General features: G+C 41.1%; 1 protein-coding gene across 2 annotated transcripts; it reads left to right on the forward strand.

Annotated features, from left to right (window-relative positions):
- The first annotated feature begins 685 nt into the window (after positions 1 to 685).
- Positions 686 to 15925, forward strand: matk (megakaryocyte-associated tyrosine kinase). 2 transcript variants are annotated; one of them, XM_029695924.1, is made up of 13 exons: positions 686 to 948; positions 2231 to 2258; positions 2840 to 2953; positions 3334 to 3449; positions 4456 to 4675; positions 10846 to 10939; positions 11191 to 11256; positions 11388 to 11487; positions 11625 to 11709; positions 11929 to 12002; positions 13007 to 13202; positions 13667 to 13753; positions 15379 to 15925. In XM_029695924.1, the coding sequence occupies exons 1-13, from the start codon at positions 935 to 937 to the stop codon at positions 15568 to 15570; spliced, it is 1386 nt and encodes a 461-aa protein (XP_029551784.1). In that variant the 5' UTR covers positions 686 to 934; the 3' UTR covers positions 15571 to 15925. The 2 variants fall into 2 exon arrangements, with proteins under 2 accessions (XP_029551784.1, XP_029551785.1); XM_029695925.1 differs by having other exon boundaries at positions 689 to 948; positions 2196 to 2258.
- Positions 15926 to 18519: the final 2594 nt, after the last annotated feature.

Consider the following 18519-nt stretch of genomic DNA (forward strand, 5'->3'; position numbering starts at 1 on the left):
GTGGTTGAAACACTTAGGTTGGAGTCATTAAAACTCGTTTATGTAAATTTCCAACTTCATCTGTAGTTAGGGGGAAGCTCACCTCATCCACAACCAATGTGTGACACCCACTTGGGTGATGCACAGTAACTGATTTGTGCCAGAATGCTCACCACACATCAGGTGGAGAGGCGAGGAGGAGTGATATATGCCAATATATATGGACTGATAGTTCTAAAAGGGGAACATTGTAATAAATCAATACTGTATCATGCAATATTTTGAACATCTTATCATTGTGAGGAAATGATGAAAAATGCAGATATCTTTGTATTAAGGTTTTTGTAAAAAAAAAAAAAAGGCTTTTGATTTTATTTTCAAAGAGCAGCTTCACAATACCTATTTTACTTAACTTTTTGTCTTTGGATCATGTTGCAATCAACTTTGTTTTGTTAAAAGGAGAGGTAAAGTTGCTGTAATATTATTTGAACGTCTTTTGTGGTGCTGCCTAAAACCAAGGATGAATATTAAAGACTTAACTCATGTAGATATACTTTTCTCATTGTGTGAATGAATAATTGTTTTTTTTGTTGTTGACAGAACTGGCGCCCCACGGACCTTTTTAAAATATGTTGCCAGCCATGTCACTGAAAAAAAAATGTCAGGGCTTCCACATATCCTAGCACACCCCTCTGGCGTATTGAATATTCATGATTGGAAAGGGGGCGATGAGATGGGCTATTGTGAGTGATGATGAATAATAGCGTATTACGCGCTGTCTAGTATTCGAAGATGCGTCTGCTTAACCTTTTCAGTTCCCGACGTCTGACCTTCTAAGGAAGAAGTAAGCAGTTATCTCGACCTCGAGTTCCTTTTTTACGGAATAGCCTGTAATGAATCGCAGCAATTGGTTACCCACTCGAAACGGCAATGACAAACGTAACAAGTCGTACAAATGCAGCGTTATAGGTAAGTGACAGTTTCAGCTGTGTTATGGCTTCAACGGTCTTCTCATTGTCAGGAAATAGTGTTAGTTCATGTGTCTATTGACTGGTCACCAAATACCTGTATCCTCTTAGCGCTCTTATCACATATGTCCTTGGACCACATTAGGCAACATTTTGCTACATTGCTGAGCCACAGGTATATGATGCCCCACCCTCAGTCGTCTGTTAATGCTGTTGCCTACTTTGTTTTTTTCCTTTTCTTTGAATACTTATATTGAACTGATCCTTCAAAAAGGGTTTATTTTTTCAGGAATGTATATATTTTAATGACGGGGAAAGGAGCAGTGGTAGCCCACCGCACAGACGTCTCTTCAATGTCTAGTTTTGGTTGAGTTGTCAACTACGTGAAATTAACAAGAAATCAGTAGTGAAGAGTACTTAAGTAGTACTTTAAAGTATTTTTATTTAACTCGTTTTTTGGGGTATCTGTACTTTTACTATTTATATTTTTGACAAATACTTTTACTTCACTAACGTTTCATTCCTAAAGAAAATAATGTACTTTTTACTCCATACAATTTCCCTGACATCCAAAAGTACTCGTTACATTTTGAATGGCTAGCAGGACAGGAAAATTGTCAAATTCATGCACTTATCAAGAGAATATCCCTGGTCATCTATTGCCTCTGATCTTGCGGACTCATTAAGCACAAATGCTTCGTTTGTAAATGATGCCTGAGTGTTGGAGTGTGCCCTTAGTTAGCCGTAAATAATAAAACAAGAAAATGGTGCCGTCTGGTTTGCTTAATATAGGGAATTTGAAATGATTGATACTTTTGATACTTAAGTATATTTAACACCAAATACGTTTAGACTTTTCTCAAGTAGTATTTTACTGGGTGACTTTTACTTGAGTATTTTTATATTAAGGTATCTTTTACTCAAGTATGACAATTGGGTGCTTTTTCCACCACTGCAAAAAAATGTCACCATGAGACACTGCATTTAGATTTAAAAAAATACAAAATGCTCTTAAGTTGATGACCTTTTGCAAATCCAGTCAGTTTTCCACGTTGATTCAAGGTCATCACGATACAAAAAAAAATATAATTATGACGTGGAAACAACGTTCATTCAACCAGTTTTTGCCCAGTGGGAGGCTACTGTTACTCTTAAATAACATATTGTTTATTTAGCCTACTATTATTGCTAGACTTGTGATGAAAGTTTTCCATATGATGTTTTGCATAATGTGCTCTCCTTAAACAGGTGTTCTCTTTACTTCTGAATTTACATCCACCCAGGCATATTCCAATCTTGAGGATGGCAACGGTATGTATCCATTCCATGTTCCGGTCACTACAGGGTGACTTACTGGGAGATAAAAGCCATCTTTCTGTCAGGCCACTAGCTTGTTTATCTATTAGTAGTGTGATTCATTACCGCCTGAGAAATAACTTATCGTAATTCATAATGTACAATCACCAGTGTCTGAACTATAATTAAGCAATAAGGCACGAGGGGGTGTGGTATATGACCAATATACCACGGCTAGGGGCTATTCTTAAGTACGAGGTATCACGTATTGCCTGGACACAGCCCTTAGCTGTGGTACTGTATATTGGCCTTAAACTACAAACTCCCGAGGTGCCTTATTGCTATTATAAACTGGTTACCAATGTAATTGGGGCAGTAAAAATACATGTTTTGTCATACACGTGGTATACGGTCTGATATACCACGGCTGTCAGCCAATCAGCATTCAGGGCTCAAACCACCCAGTTTATAATATTTGTTAAATGTAGTGTACACATTTCAGAAAAATGTCCTAATTTTAGAATTTTGAACCAACCGATGCTGTAAATGTCAAAGTTCTGTCACAGGCCTTTGCATTTCTGACCTCTCCCTTACAGAAGTGTTTGGTGTTCGGCACACAATGTGTTGCCAAGAGTGACCACAGCCAGCCCAAAACTGGTGAACTGGCCTATCGCAAAGGAGACATTCTCACTATTATGAGAACAGGAACGGTACGTAATGATTTATAGCATGGTTCCCTAACTTGCGGCAACAGGCCGAATTTGGCGCGCAGGCGATTTTTATTTTGCCCCACAAGTTTTCTGAGCAAAAAAAGACTGTAAAAACACCAGCAAATAAGCTCCATGATATTTTTATTTAAGTAATCTGTTCCAAAGTATTCCCATGCATAATAGAGAGAGATATGTGATCGTATACAAATGTAAGCACACAATTTACAATGTACTTTTCTAAAATAAAAACTTGCCCGTGATCTTTGTGCGTTGTCTGCTTTGGTGGGGGTTCTATAAATATAATTGAGCTGAACTGAGATAAAAAAAAATGTATCCATTTGCATGATTCTACTGAAAGCTGTTCTGGTGCTGTTTTCTAGGGGAAAGAACATTACAAGGCCAGACACAACACCACAGGAGAGGAAGGACTCATCTCTGCCACCAACATGCGAGAGCGAGAGGCCATTCGTGTCGACCCCAGTCTCAGTCTCATGCCGTAAGTCTATTTAAGGCTATCAGTCTGTATTTCATTATTTTTCCTTTATCCCCAGTCATATGACTGACCACCATGTATATTGTGCAATTTAGTCATTTGTGTTTTTTTCTGTTTCCCTTTTTGTTCTTCTCCATAATATCCACACTGTCTTCTACTGAAGGACTGATATGTACACTTCCTCATAGTGCCATTTTTTTTTGTACTAGCAGTTTATAATATAATTGAGATGGGGAATTTTTTTCCAGTTATGTAAGCTTAGCGCTATATAAAAAAATATTTAACCTTTATTCAACAAGGCAAGTCAGTTAAGAACAAATTCTTATTTATAATAACGGCCTGGCAAAAGGCCTCCTGCGGGGACTGGGATTAATATATATATATATATATATTTTAAATACAGGACAAAACACATCACGAGTAGAGAGAAAACACTACATAAAGAGAGACCTATGACAACAACACAGCATGGTAGCAACACAACATGACAACAACATGGTAGCAACACAACATGGCAGCAGCACAACATGGTTGCAGCACAAAACATGGTACAAACATTATTGGGCACAGACAATAGCACAATGGGCAAGAAGGTAGAGACAACAATACATCATGCAAAGCAGCCATAACTGTCAGTAAGAGTGACAATGATTGAGTCTTTGAATGAAGAGATTGAGATAAAACGGTCCAGTTTGAGTGTTTGTTGTAGCTCGTTCCAGTCGCTAGCTGCAGCGAACTGAAAAGACGTGCGACCCAGGGATGTGTGCGCTTTGGGGACCTTTAACAGAATATGATTGGCAGAATGGGTGTTATATGTGGAGAATGAGGGCTGCAGTAAATATCTCAGATGGGGGGGGAGTGAGGCCTAAGAGGGCTTTATATAGCTAGGGCCAGGTGATTTCCTGAACATGTGACTTGACCAGAACAAAATCCTTAGCCCTGTGCAATACACTTTGTGGAATGTCTCTTTATTAATTGCTTTTACTAATAATTTTTTTGTCCATGTTAGCTGGTTCCATGGGAAGATCTCAGGTCCCGAGGCGGTGTCCAAGCTGCGGCCTGTAGAGGATGGCCTGTTCCTGGTGCGGGAGTCCATCCGCCACCCTGGTGACTATGTGCTCTGTGTCGGCTACTCCAGCCAGGTCATCCACTACCGAGTCATGTACCAGCACAGCAAACTGACCATCGACAACACCCAGTACTTCTACAACCTCATAGACATGATAGAGGTGAGGCGGAGATAGATTTGTTATTTCGTTTGTAGAGTCACATGCTTGATGTAGTCAATGAGTGCTAGGAATATGGGAACAATTACTAAACTTTTTTCTACCATAATACACTATAAGTGAATTTGTCCAAATATTTAAGATTTCTTCAAATGGGGGGGACTAGATACATGGAGTGCTTTCATTTCTAAAAGGTAAAACGGCTATATATAAAAATACCCACAAAGGTGACATTCTGTACTATCAAATTGTATTTGTCACATGCTTCGTAAACAACAGTTTAATGGTTACTTACGGGTCCTTTTCCAACAATGCAGATTGAATAACAATAACGAGTAAAAATAACATGGCTGCAGTTGAAGTCAGAAGTTTACACACACCAAATACATTTAAACTCCGTTTTTCACAATTCCTGACATTTAATCCTAGTAAAAATTCCCTGTCTTTAGGCCAGTTAGGATCACCACCTTATTTTAAGAATGTGAAATGTCAGAATAATAGTAGAGAGAATTATTTATTTCAGCTTTTATTTCTTTCATCACATTCCCATCACATTCCCAGTGGGTCAATTAGTATTTGGTAGCATTGCCTTCATATTGTTTAACTTGGGTCAAACGTTACAGGTAGCCTTCCACAAGCTTCCCACAATAAGTTGGGTGAATTTTGGCCCATTCCTCCTGACAGAGCTGGTGTAACTGAGACAGGCATGTAGGCCTTCTTGTTCGCACACACTTTTTCAGTTCTGCCCACAAATGTTCTATAGGATTGAGGTCAAGGCTTGGTGATGGCCACTCCAATACCTTGACTTTGTTATCCTTAAGCCATTTTGTCACAACTTTGGAAGTATGCTTGGGGTCATTGTCCATTTGGAAGACCCATTTGCGACCAAGCTTTAAGTTCCTGACTGATGTCTTTAGATGTTGTTTCAATTTATCCACATCATTTTCCTCCTCATGATGCCATCTATTTTGTGAAGTGCATCAGTCCCTCCTGCAGCAAAGCACCCCCACAACATGATGCTGCCACCTCCGTGCTTCATGGTTGGGATGGTGTTTTTCGGCTTGCAAGTCTCCCCCTTTTTCCTCCAAACATAACGATCGTCATTATGGCCAAACAGTTCTATTTTTGTTTCATCAGACCAGAGGACTATTCTCCAAAAAGTACGATCTTTGTCCCCATGTGCAGTTGCAAACCAGTGTGGCTTTTTTATGGCGGTTTTGGAGCAGTGGCTTCTTCCTTGCTGAGTGGCCTTTCAGGTTATGTCGATATAGGACTCATTTTACTGTGGATATAGATACTTTTGTACCTGTTTCCTCCAGCATCTTCACAAGGTCCTTTGCTGTTGTTCTGGGATTGATTTGCACTTTTCACACCAAAGTACATTGATCTCTAGGAGACAGAACACGTCTCCTTCCTGAGTGGTATGACGGCTGCGTGGCCCCATGGTGTTTATACTTGCGTACTATTGTTTGTACAGATGAACATGGTACCTTCAGGCGTCTGGAAATTGCTCCCAAGGATGAGCCAGACTTGTCGAGGTCTACAATTTCTTGGCTGATTTCTTTTGACTTTCCTATGGTGTCAGGCAAAAAGGCAATGAGTTTGAAGGTAGGCCTTGAAATGCATCCACAGAAACACCTCCAATTGACTCAAATGATGTCAATTAGCCTATTAGAACCTTCTAACTCCATGACATAATGTTCTGGATTTTTCTTAGCTGTTTAAAGGCACAGTCAATTTAGTGTATGTAAGCTTCTGACCCACTGGAATTGTGATACAGTGAATTATAAGTGAAATAATCTGTCTGTAAACAATTGTTGGAAAAATTACTTGTGTCATCCACAAAGTAGATATCCTAACCGACTTGCCAAAACTATAGTTTGTAAACAAGACATTTGTGGAGTGGTTGAAAAATGAGTTTTAATGACTCCTTACCTAAGTGTATGTAAACTTCCGACTTCAACTGTATATACAGTGAGTACCAGTATCGAGTCGATGTGCAGGGCTACCAGGTAATTGAGGTAGCTATGTACATATACAATGAGTATACCAAACATTAGGAACACCTTCCTAATATTTAGTTGCTCCCCCCTTTTTTGCCCTCAGAATGGACTCTACAAGGTGTCAAAAGCATTCCATAGGAATGCTGGCCCATGTTGACTCTTATGATTCCCACAGTTGTGTCAAGTTGGCTGGATGTTTTTTGGGTGGTGGACCATTCTTGATACACACAGGAAACTGTTGAGCATGAAAAACCCAGCAGCGTTGCAGTTTTCGACACAAACCGGTGCGCCTGGCACCTACTATCATACCCCGTTCAAAGATACTTAAATCTTTTGTCTTTCCCATTCACCCTCTGAATGGCACACACACATAATCCATGTCTCAAGGCTTAAAAATCCTTCTTTAACCTCTCTCCTACCCTTCATCTACACTGATTTAAAGTGGATTTAAGAAGTGACATCAATTATGGTTCATAACTTTCAGTCTATGTCATGGAAAGAGCAGGTGTCCTTAATGTTTTGCATACTCAGTTTAGGTAGGGTAAAGTGACTAGACAACAGGATAGGTAATAGACAGTAGCAGCAGCGTATGTGGTGAGTGTGTGTGTGTGTGTGTGTGTGTGTGTGGCGTCAGTATGCATGTGTGCGCATGTTTTGTGTGTGTGTGGGTAGAGTCCAGTGTGTGTGTGTGTGTGTGTGCATAGAGTCTGTGCAAAAAAGGGTCATTGCAGGTAGTTTGGGTAGCCATTTGATGAGCTGTTTAGCAGTCTAATGGCTTGGGGGCAGAAGCTGTTCAGGGTCTTGTTGGTTCCAGACTTGGCAGAGAGAACAGTCTATGGCTTGGGTGGCTGGAGTCTTTGACAATTTTTTGGGCCTTCCTCTGACACCACCTGGTATAGAGGTCCTGGATGGTAGGACATTCGGCCCCAGTGATGTACTGGGCTGTACTCACCACCCTCTGTAGCGGGTGCCTTACCGTTGCCGTACCTAGTGGTGATGCAGCCGGTCAATATGCTCTCAATGGTGCAGTGCATATAACTTTTTGAGGATCTGAGGACCATGCAAAATCTTTTCATCCTCCTGAGGTGGAAGAGGCGTTGTTGTGCCCTCTTCACAACTGTGTGGGTGTGTGTGGACCATGTTAATTCCTTAGTGATGTGGACACCGAGGAACATGAAGCTCTCAATCCGCTCCACTACAGCCCCATCGATGTGGATGGGGGCGTGTATGCCACTCTGTTTCCTGTAGTCCACAATCAGCGGCATGTCTTGCTGATGTTGAGGAAGAGGTTGTTGTTCTGGCACCACACTGCCAGGTTACTGATCTCCTCCCTATAGGCTGCCTCATCATTGTCAGTGATCAGTCCTACCATCGTCGTGTCGTCTCAAACTTGATGATCGTGTTTGAGTCGTGCGTGGCCAAGCAGTCGTGGGTGAAAAGGGAGTACAGGAGTGGACTAAGCACACACCCCTGAGGGGCCGCCGTGTTGATGGTCAGCGTGGCGGATGTGTTGTTGCCTACCCTCACCGCCTGGGGGCGGCCCCTCAGGAAGTCCAGGATCGAGTTGAAGACAAAGGTGTTCAGTCCCAGGGTCCTGAGCTTGTTGATGAACTTGGAGGGGACTATGGTGTTGAATGCTGAGCCTTAGTCAATGAGCAGCATTCTTACGTAGGTATTCCTTTTGTCCGAGTGGGTGAGGGCAGTGTGGAATGCAAAAGAGATTGCGTCATCTGTGGCTTCCCCCTGGCTGGTGCTTCAGAATGCCCATGGCCAAGAAGAACGTGTTCAAACATTCATTCGTTCCTTGTGCTTTTGGACTACTAAATACAAAGTCAATTGTATCTAGTGCATTTGGGACAGTGGTTGTTTGTGAGTGAATGTATTAATGTCCTCTATGTTGTTAGTGTATGCAACATGATGGACTGACTGGTTTAAATGTGTATGATGTGAGAAGGAATGTGTATGTGATTTTTTTTTTTTTTTTTAATGAAGGTGATGCCAAAGAAAAATGTCCATCCTGGATGGACAATAAAGTTTTATTCTATTCTATCTGTTACGACAGTATGCGAATTAGAGTGGGCCCAGGGTGTCTGGGATGATGGTGTTGATGTGAGCCGTGACCAGCCTTTCAAAGCATTTCATGATTACAGATGTGAATGCTACAGGGTGATATTAATTTACTATAGGCAGGTTACCTTGGCATTCTTGGGCAGGAGGACTATGCTGGTCTGCTTGAAACAAGTTGGTATTACAGACCGGGTTAGGGATAGGTTGAAAATGTCAGTGAACACACTTGCCAGCTGGTCAGCGCATGCTCTGATTAAGCGCCCTGGTATTCATTCTGGCCCCACAGCCTTACGAATGTGTTTAACCTGTTTTAAAGTTCTTACTCACATCGGCCTCATAGTAAACATTTGATCTCAAATAAAAAATGCTAGAGTATACACTGCCCTACCAAGCAAAAAGGCAGTAACTGCTCATAGCGTGAAACTGAGAAAAATGGCTTTTATTTACCTTGGTTTCACAGTAACTTTATGCAGTTACTGCTAACATGACACACATTTTCTTCAAAACACAATATAATAGAGGCAGGATACTTGTCCAAATCAAAGTTTATTTGTCACGTGCGCCGAATACAACCTTACAGTGAAATGCTTACTTACAGGCTCTAACCAACAGTGTAATTTTTAAGTTGAAAAATAACAGTAGCAAGGCTATAACAGTAGTGAGGCTATATACAGTAGCGAGGCTATAACAGTAGTGAGGCTATATACAGGCACCGGTTAGTCGGGCTGATTTGAGGTAGTATGTACATGTAGATATGGTTAAGGTGACTATGCATATATGATGAACAGAGAGTAGCAGTAGCTTAAAAAGAGGGGTTGGCGGGTGGTGGGACACTATGCAGATAGCCCGGTTAGCCAATGTGGGGGAGCACCGGTTAGTCGGGCTAATTGAGGTAGTATGTACATGAATGTATAGTTAAAGTGACTGTGCATATATGGTAAACAGAAAGAGGGGTTGGGGGGGGGCACATATATTTAATGTTGCAAAAATGACATTAACTCATTTTTGACCAAATGAGCAGTTACTGCCTTTTTGCTTGGTAGGGTAGTATAGTAGAGTCACATTTAAAAGGGGAGTGTATGAAAATACAGAATTTCCATACAAATGTCTTGCCTACATCTTTATACTGAGGAGCTAATGTTCATAATCAGCCTCTATATGGAAAAATAATCACTCCGAATTTTATTTGAACCTAACCACGGCAAATTGTCACCCATAGAAAGGAACTGTCATTAATTGCTTACAGTTTAAAAGAAGGGTCTCAGCAGACCTTTTAAGGTTTATCTATGTTTTGCCTGTGAGTTTCCGAGCTATTGGAAGCACAGTCATTAGGGAGTTTGGAGATACGGGTGACTGTAAAGGCTAAAGATGCCTCACCACTCCCTTATCTGTGGAGCACAGAGGTCTTTAGTCCTGACTCATATCGCTGACTGACTTTGGTGAGAAAATAAAGGGAGAATCCAGCTGCTTCCTGACACGCAGAACTATTGGATTTGTAAAAATACATTTGTTGTGTACAGTTCACCTTACCATCATTCTGTTTTCTTTTTGACAGTACTTAATTGTTATAGTTTTAGAATGAATAACTAACAGTAAACACTGTACATACAATCAGTATGTTGCCCATACAGGAATCAGCTCTAGCAACCAACTAAACCATCAAAGCCTCATACTGACCCTTTTAAGTGTCAACGACAGCATAGTTCATTCTCTGTTCTTAATATACCGTAAGCTGTCACAAGCTGACCTGGACTGGATGCTTCTGGAGGTCCTGTGGGTCTCCATTTAGTTGGGGGAAAAATGCTTTTTAGTTTTTATGCCCCCAGCTCATGGAATAGCCTTCAGGCCACCTTGAAGCTAGACTCGCTGGTCTCCATTGGAACGTTTAGATCAAGTTTTAAGGGAGGTGATATGTGAGAGTTCTGTTTGATTTCATTATTGTTGTTGTATTGGTATTGTTATTTTAGATTATGTTGTGTTACATTTTATTGTGTATAGTCATGTTCACAGGGCCCCCCTTGTAAATGAGACCCTGGTCTCAATGGTGACCCACGCTGTATAAATAAAGGTTAATACAAATAATAATAATGGCTATATTTGCAGTTCCACTCCAAGCACAAGGGAGCTATTGCCACCAAACTTCTGAAGCCCAAAGATAAGGAGGGCACCAAGTCAGCTGAGTTGGAGCTGTCTAAAAGTAAGGGCTTAGTCTTTACACTCTCATGATGTGTCAGAGTTGGCCTCCTTAAGGCTCGGAGATCAGTGCCTTCCTGGATGAGAGGGATGAAGGGTATAAGGGTATTCTGTATGTGGGAGGATGTGGTGGTGGGGTGTTAATGTGACTTTCTTTAGAAATGAGAGTGATAAATATAGAAGCTACCTGTTTCTTTAGAAGTGAGAGAGAGAAAAAAAGATACCGTTTTAGATTGGTATCTGTGTGTGTCACAGCGGGATGGCTGCTGGACATCAGGAAGCTGACCTTGGGCGAGAGTATCGGAGAGGGGGAGTTTGGAGGTGAGGCTGCAATTTCCTCAGTTGTTTTGGTGGAGTTTTTTTTTTTAAATAAGCCGGTAAACCATTGTAACCTTGAATTGAACCCTGATTCTGTTACAGATTTAATTTGGTCTTGTTTTGTTGTCCCCTAGCGGTATTTGAAGGAGACTACATTGGCCAGAAGGTGGCAGTAAAGAACATTAAATGTGATGTAACGGCACAGGCATTCTTAGAGGAGACCACTGTTATGACGTGAGTCGAGAGTGGCGACACAGTTTCTTAATTAACTTCATTAAATGGAGTAACGACTCTGACCTTTGTTCCTTTCTTTCTTTTTTTCATTTTATTGTTTTGATCTGTTTTTGATCTGATTACGAACTTTCCACTAGGAAACTGCAGCATAAGAACCTGGTGCGGTTGCTGGGGGTGATCGTAGACAATGGACTGCACATCGTCACAGAGCTCATGGCCAAGGTTCTGCTGCCGTGACTTCAGTACCGTCAATCTGTCATCACAGTCAATAAAGACTAACTAACAGACTAGGAGTAGACTTAATCTCAGTCCAGGAGACAAGCCCTAACAGCTTGTTGATGCAAAACAATTATCTGTAACAAACAAACAATTAGGACTCTCTACTCAAATCTAATTTAGATTACACAACTGTTATCCAACTGTATTATTTGTGTGTTGCAGGGTAATCTGGTGAACTTCCTCCGGACGAGGGGCCGTTTTGTCATTAGCACTGGCCAGCTACTACGTTTTGCACTGTGAGGCCCCACCACAGTCCCAGGCGGTATTTGATAGAACTTCGTGGCCCCACCCGCCTGTGGGGAAATGAACCTAGGTTACCCCATTGGCCCACAGCAAAAACCGGACATTTTTCAAACACAATTCTCTTGTTATCGGCTTGTTTTAGTCAATTACAAAATTACATTTAAGAAAAGTGCAGCATGTCTAAAGATTACTTTTCAGTATTACCTGCTCCCGAGGCAACCGTAGGATTGGATTTTTGACCTGGTTACATGTACATTGAACAACACAGCAGCTTTTCAGCATGTTTTGTTACTTCTGTATACAGATCATTCTGAAAGCATTCTGACCCCTTGACTTTTTCCACATTTTGTTATGTTACAGCCTTATTCTAAAATGTATTAAATATTTTTATTTTCTTATCAATCTACACACAATACCCCATAATGACAAAGTGAAAACAGGTTTTTAGAAATTCTTGCAAATGTATATAAAAAAAATGAAATACCTTACTTATGTAAATGTCATATTTACATGAATACTTATGTAAATGTGATATTTCAGTTTTATATTTGTAATACTTTTGCAAACATAAAAAAAAGAAAAAGTTTTGCTTTGTCATTATGTGGTATTGTGTGTGTATATTGATGAGGAAAAACAACAATTTAATACATTTTAGAATAAGGCTGTTAACGTAACAAAATGTGGAAAAAGTCAAGGGGTCTGAATACTTTCCGAAAGCAATGTAACTAAACATTGACGGCGAAGTTGGCTCTTTTACAATGGCGGTCAATGGGAAAGAATGTGCTTCACCTAATTTGTGGGCGTGGTTGTAGGGAATTGCTTCTTATGACATGAATATTGACTCGGAGTATATAATTTAAATATAACTTTATATGTTAAACATTAAAACACTGCCACATGACCAACTTTATTGAAAGCCTCGTTTTTAAGAGAGTCTTTATTAGAAGCTGTGCATTTCTGTGTATTTCAGTAAGAGTGTGTGTATGTGTGTGTTCAGAGATGTGTGCGAGGGCATGGAGTACCTGGAGTCTAAGAGGTTGGTTCACAGAGACCTAGCGGCCCGTAACATCCTGGTCTCCAACGAAGGCGTGGCCAAAGTCAGTGACTTTGGGTTGACCAAGGTGGACTGCAAGGCCTCGGACAACGCTAAACTACCAGTCAAATGGACAGCCCCTGAGGCCCTGAAGAAAGAGGTAGGATCATGTTTACCTCTAACATCTAGCATTTATCATGCTTACAGTACAGACATGTTTATAATAAAATATGATTTAGGTGGGTGCTTATCTGTCCTATTTCACAAGTGTGTATTAATACATTGGAAACGTTTTTTTTGCATATCCCAACTCCCCCTGAGACACCTTCGGAGTGTGGGAGAAATTAGGGCTAAGTGCCTTGCTCAAGGGCATATCGACAGATTTGTCCCCTTGTCGGCTAAGGGATTCTAACTTTCGGTTACTGACACCCACTTTACAGACTTAACAGTATGGGAAACTCATGTGTAACTCGTGAATTGTATGTGAACTATGAGGTTGGGAGTTTTTTAGCCTGCCAAGCCTATGTGGCTATTACACAGTAACTATCATGTCGAGCAGCCATCAGTGGAATTTTGTCATTTGGTATTGAATTGCTTTTGTGGTCATGTGTGATTGTCCTGCAGAAATTCTCCACGCGGTCAGACGTATGGAGCTATGGTGTTCTCCTCTGGGAGACGTTCTCCTACGGTCGACAGCCCTACCCCAAGATGGTGAGTCCTGACTTTACTGATCTTTATAAACAGTGATGTATAGTTCTGAGTTAATGGCACAACAATGCAACAAAAATGAGTGTGTGACAAAAATATGAACGGCTGCTTTGAAAAATCTTATCAAGGCAGTCTGACCCAGTTGCTCACTTGCTTATTATGGTGGTGCAATGCGCTGAATGATAGCATGCCATAGCTCTCTTTCCTTCATGGAAGCTGCAAGATCCTCTGTTCTCAGCAGGTGTTCGAGGTCTTTGCCCGGGACAGGTGAGCCACAGTACAGTAAAGCTTACTGACGCTGTCCTCAGGATGCCTGCTACAGCGTCCAGTGCCCTTATCTGACCGCTGATCAGTGGCAACCCAGTAGTTTTTACTAACTGAAAACACCATTGACATCCTGGCACCAGTGCATCTCTCCAAATGACCATAATCTCAGGTTACATAAAAAGCCTGACCTATTAGGGCAGGTCATGGATAATGGGTTTTGTTTGACCCTTACCCCTCTATGGGCCGTTAATCAGTTTACGTCAGCAGTGCTTTATCCACTGATAGACTTATGCTACTGAAACTAAGGAAACTTCCCCTAAGATTAAAGGCAGGTTAGTGCGTCAGGACATGGATTTTCCCCGGACTCATTTGATCTGTCCTGAATAGGAGTCGGGGGAAATTAGAGCATTCATAAGATGTGGTTCTTCTATGTGTAGTCATGATGTTGTACCAGTAGAGGACCCCATGAGTAGGTTTTATTTCTTTCCCATGGTGTCAGATGCAGTCACATACTGTAATCTGGCCCAGACCTCTGTTTATATAGCACTATATTTTCATTGGCACTCATTATCACGATATGTGTTCAAATGAAGAGACACACTTCAGTCTTAGTGAAGCTGCGCCGATTAACAAACTATGCTGAAATCGGAGGGCAGTTAACTGGAGTGAAACGGAAGGGCATGTGTATTTATTAATTTACTCCATACTTAAAATCCCTTTTTTCCATGCTGTATCTGTTTGTAGAGAGTCTGTTACTTCCCCCACAGGTATGTAAAGCAGAGAATCAAAGCAATGGCACTAACCAGGTAATAACAGCAGAGATAAACCAAGATTAGTGCTTGTAGGCCGCGTTTCTAAGGCAACAGCTCCTGAAGGCAGCCAGCCAAAAAGAAGAGCGAAGGGGTGTGGTGGGGATGTGAGGGGGAGAGAGAGAGAGAGAGTGTGTACTTGTGTTCCTTTGTGCGTAATTTTGTGTTTGTACATGGGGGGGGGGGGGGGGAGATTATGGTACTTACACTCTCCTGTGACACACAGTCTCACTGTCAATCCTTTGTACCCATCTAGCCCTGTCCCTGTTTGCCTGGTAGGTCGGGGGGATATAGGGACAGCCTGGGGGGATCAGCTAGAATGACTTAAAGCATGCTTAGTGTCTAACCATATAATTAGAATGAGTGAGTTGTACTGTACTTGTTTAATCCAGGTGATTAACATACAGATACAGTATGTAGGCTGAACGTTTGACCTTTTATTTTATGTCCACTAAAAAGTGAACCGACCCATTAAAAGGGGGTGGCATTATCTCATGCGCCATCTCTTTTTCTGTCTTTCTCCTATTCTATCTCCTTCCTGGTCTCCCTCAGTCTGTGAAGGAGGTGAAGGAGCGGGTGGAGCAGGGTTACCGTATGGAGGCTCCAGAGGAGTGCCCCCCCACTGTCTACGCCCTGATGAGGGGCTGCTGGGAGGCCGAGCCCAAGAAAAGGCCCTCCTTTCATAAACTACAGGAGAAGATAGAGAGAGAGCTGACCAAACACAGCCCTGGCCCTGCCTGCTGAGGTCACCTCAATAATCCTATTCAAATAACTATTGTTCTTTGTTTAGAGCTGCCTGGAGATAGACAGTAACCCGGGACAGGTGGCCCGAAGTGAGCCTGAACCCACAAGGCTGGTCAGGGCTGGATCTAATGGTAGTGGCTCATAAAGAGGCTGAACATTGGCTGATTTTGCGAAGGGGACATGCAGTATACATCTTTCTTAGATCATCAATGAGCCTTTATGCACACTCACTATGACTCCATACTATAAACAGCAGTGAAATGTAGACATGGCTTTCTCTATGGCAGAATCACTGTCTGATAAAATCATCTTCGCAACAAATAAACTCCAGCCATCAGAACTAACTGTACAAAAACAAAACTTTGTAGTGCCTTCAGAAAGTGTTCATACCTTAACTTATTCTACATTTTGTTGTTAAGCCTGAATTAAAAATGGATAACATTTTTTTTTTTTTTTTTACTTTCACCCATCTACACACTACCCCATAATGACAAAGTGAAAACATGTTTTTAGACATTTTTGCAAATGTATTGAAAGTTAAGTACAGAAATACAGTGAGCTCCAAAAGTATTGGAACAGTGACACATGTTCTGTTATTTTGGCTCTGTACTCCAGCACTTTGGATTTGAAAGGATGCAATGACTGAGGTTAAAGTGCAGACTGTCAGCTTTAATTTGAGGGTATTTTCATCCATATCGGGTGAATTGTTTAGAAATTACAGCACTTTTTGTACATAGTCCACCATTTTAGGGGTCCAAAAATGTTGGGACAAATTCACCATGATTACAGATAATCCTGAATAAATTGTGAATAATGATGACTGAGAAAGTTAGAGGCATAAGTATAATCCGGAATCATGGTAGCATCCATATTAATGTAGAAGTGTTTAGAAACATTATATTCTTATTTACAGTAAAAGATACTCCAAAATGGCACAATACATTATTTACCATTTATTTCTATTGGGCACAAAATAATCTGAAACACAACCAAAACAAACTGCAAATGCATCCAACAAGTGTGTACAGTCACAGGCTTAATGTAGTTATTGTGTGCTAGAAATATGGGACCAAATACTTAACTTTCTACTACTTTAATACACATAAGTGAATTTGTCTACACTTGTATTCAGCGCATGTAACAAATAAAATTTGAATTGACATTTAGAGCCCATTGTATCTCATTTACATAAGTATTCACACCCCTGAGTTACATGTTACATTCACCTTTGGCTGCAATTACAATTGTGAGTCTTTCTGGGTACGTCTCTAAGAGCTTTGTACACCTGGATTGAACAATTCTTATACATTATTCTTTTAAAAATTCTTCAAGCTCTGTCAAGTTTGTTGTTGATCATTGCTAGACAGCCATTTTAAAGTCTTGCCATATATTTTGAACTAGGTAACTCAGGGATGTTCAATGTCATCTTGGTAAGCAACTCCAGTGTATATTTGGCATTGTGTTTTAGGTTATTGTTCTCCCGAAGGTGAATTTGTCTCTGTGTCTGTTGGAAAGCAGATTGAACCAGGTTTTCCTGTAGGATTTTGCCTGTGCTTAGCTTTATTCCATACATTTTTTTATCCTAAAAAAAACAGGGCGGCAGGTAGCCTAGTGGTTAGAGCGTTGGGCCAGTAACCGAAAGGTTGCTGGATCGAATCCTCGAGCTGACAAGGTAAAAATCTGTCATTCCGCCCCTGAGCAAGGCAGTTAACCCACTGTTCCCCAGGCGCCGAAGACATGGATGTCGATTAAGGCAGCCCCCATCACCTCTGATTCAGAGGGGTTGGGTTAAATGCGGAAGACACATTTCAGTTGTACAACTTCCCCTTTTGGAATATTTTTATTCTGTATAGGCTTCCTTTTTTTCACTGTCATTATGGAGTCACTACAATGTTGTTGATCCATCCTCAATTTTCTCCTATCACAGCCATTAAACTGCAACTGTTTTAAAGTCACCATTGGCCTCATGAGCGGTTTCCTTCCTCTCCAGCAACTGAGTTAGGAAGGACGTCTGTATCTTTGTAGTGACTGGGTGTATTGATACACCATCCAAAGTGTAATTAATAGCTTGATCATGCTCCATGTGATATTCAACGTTCAATGCTTTTTCAGCCCCATTCAGCAATATGGCGTGCTTGAAATTCAAGCGTATTGGGAGTTTTCCATAGGAATACTTGGATGACGTCAGCGCTATCACTATCGACTGGTTTTAATGTCTATGGTGGGGACCAGCGAAATGTCCCCACTTATCTGAATTTTCCTTGTTTGACTATCCTTGTGAGGACTTCTGGTCCCCACAAGGATAGTAATACCAAAAACACACAGACACCCTCTAAATGGCTACAGTATACATTCATGCATCTTGATTTACTTAAAGAAAAAGCTTAGGGTGGTAGGTAGTTTAGCGGTTAAGAGCGTTGGGCCAGTAACCAAAAGGTTGATGGTTCATATCCCTGAGCCGGCAAGTTGGAGAAATCGTCTGTTCTGCCGCCGATGACTAGATTAAGGCAATTTCCTGCACCTCTCTGATTCAGAGGCGTTGGGTTAAATGCGGAAGACACATTTCGGCTAATACATTCAGTTGTGCAGCTGACTAAGTATCCCTTTCTCCGTAGCGCTTTTATATCAACACCGTTTAACGTATGTTGAATTTGTGCGATGAAGGATGCAGGATATTAAATTAAGTCACAACCTGTTACAACATGTTATTTATATTTTTTAATGGAATGAGCTTCAGTAAGGAAGTCCTTAAATTAATTATATTTGTGGTAAATGAGGGAGCCGCTCAGCGCGACATATCTCCACACCCCTATTCGGTTTCCTGCTTGACATATTATTTGTTATCTTGTTATTTTTCTTTCATAGAGAAAATGAGAGCGAGAGATGGAAAGAGGAAAAATGCTTATCCGTGATTAAATCCCAGATCACCCGTATCTGCTTGTTAGGGAC

The sequence above is a fragment of the Salmo trutta genome, chromosome 17 (genome assembly GCF_901001165.1).
Source record: "Salmo trutta chromosome 17, fSalTru1.1, whole genome shotgun sequence".
Lineage (NCBI taxonomy): Eukaryota > Metazoa > Chordata > Actinopteri > Salmoniformes > Salmonidae > Salmo > Salmo trutta.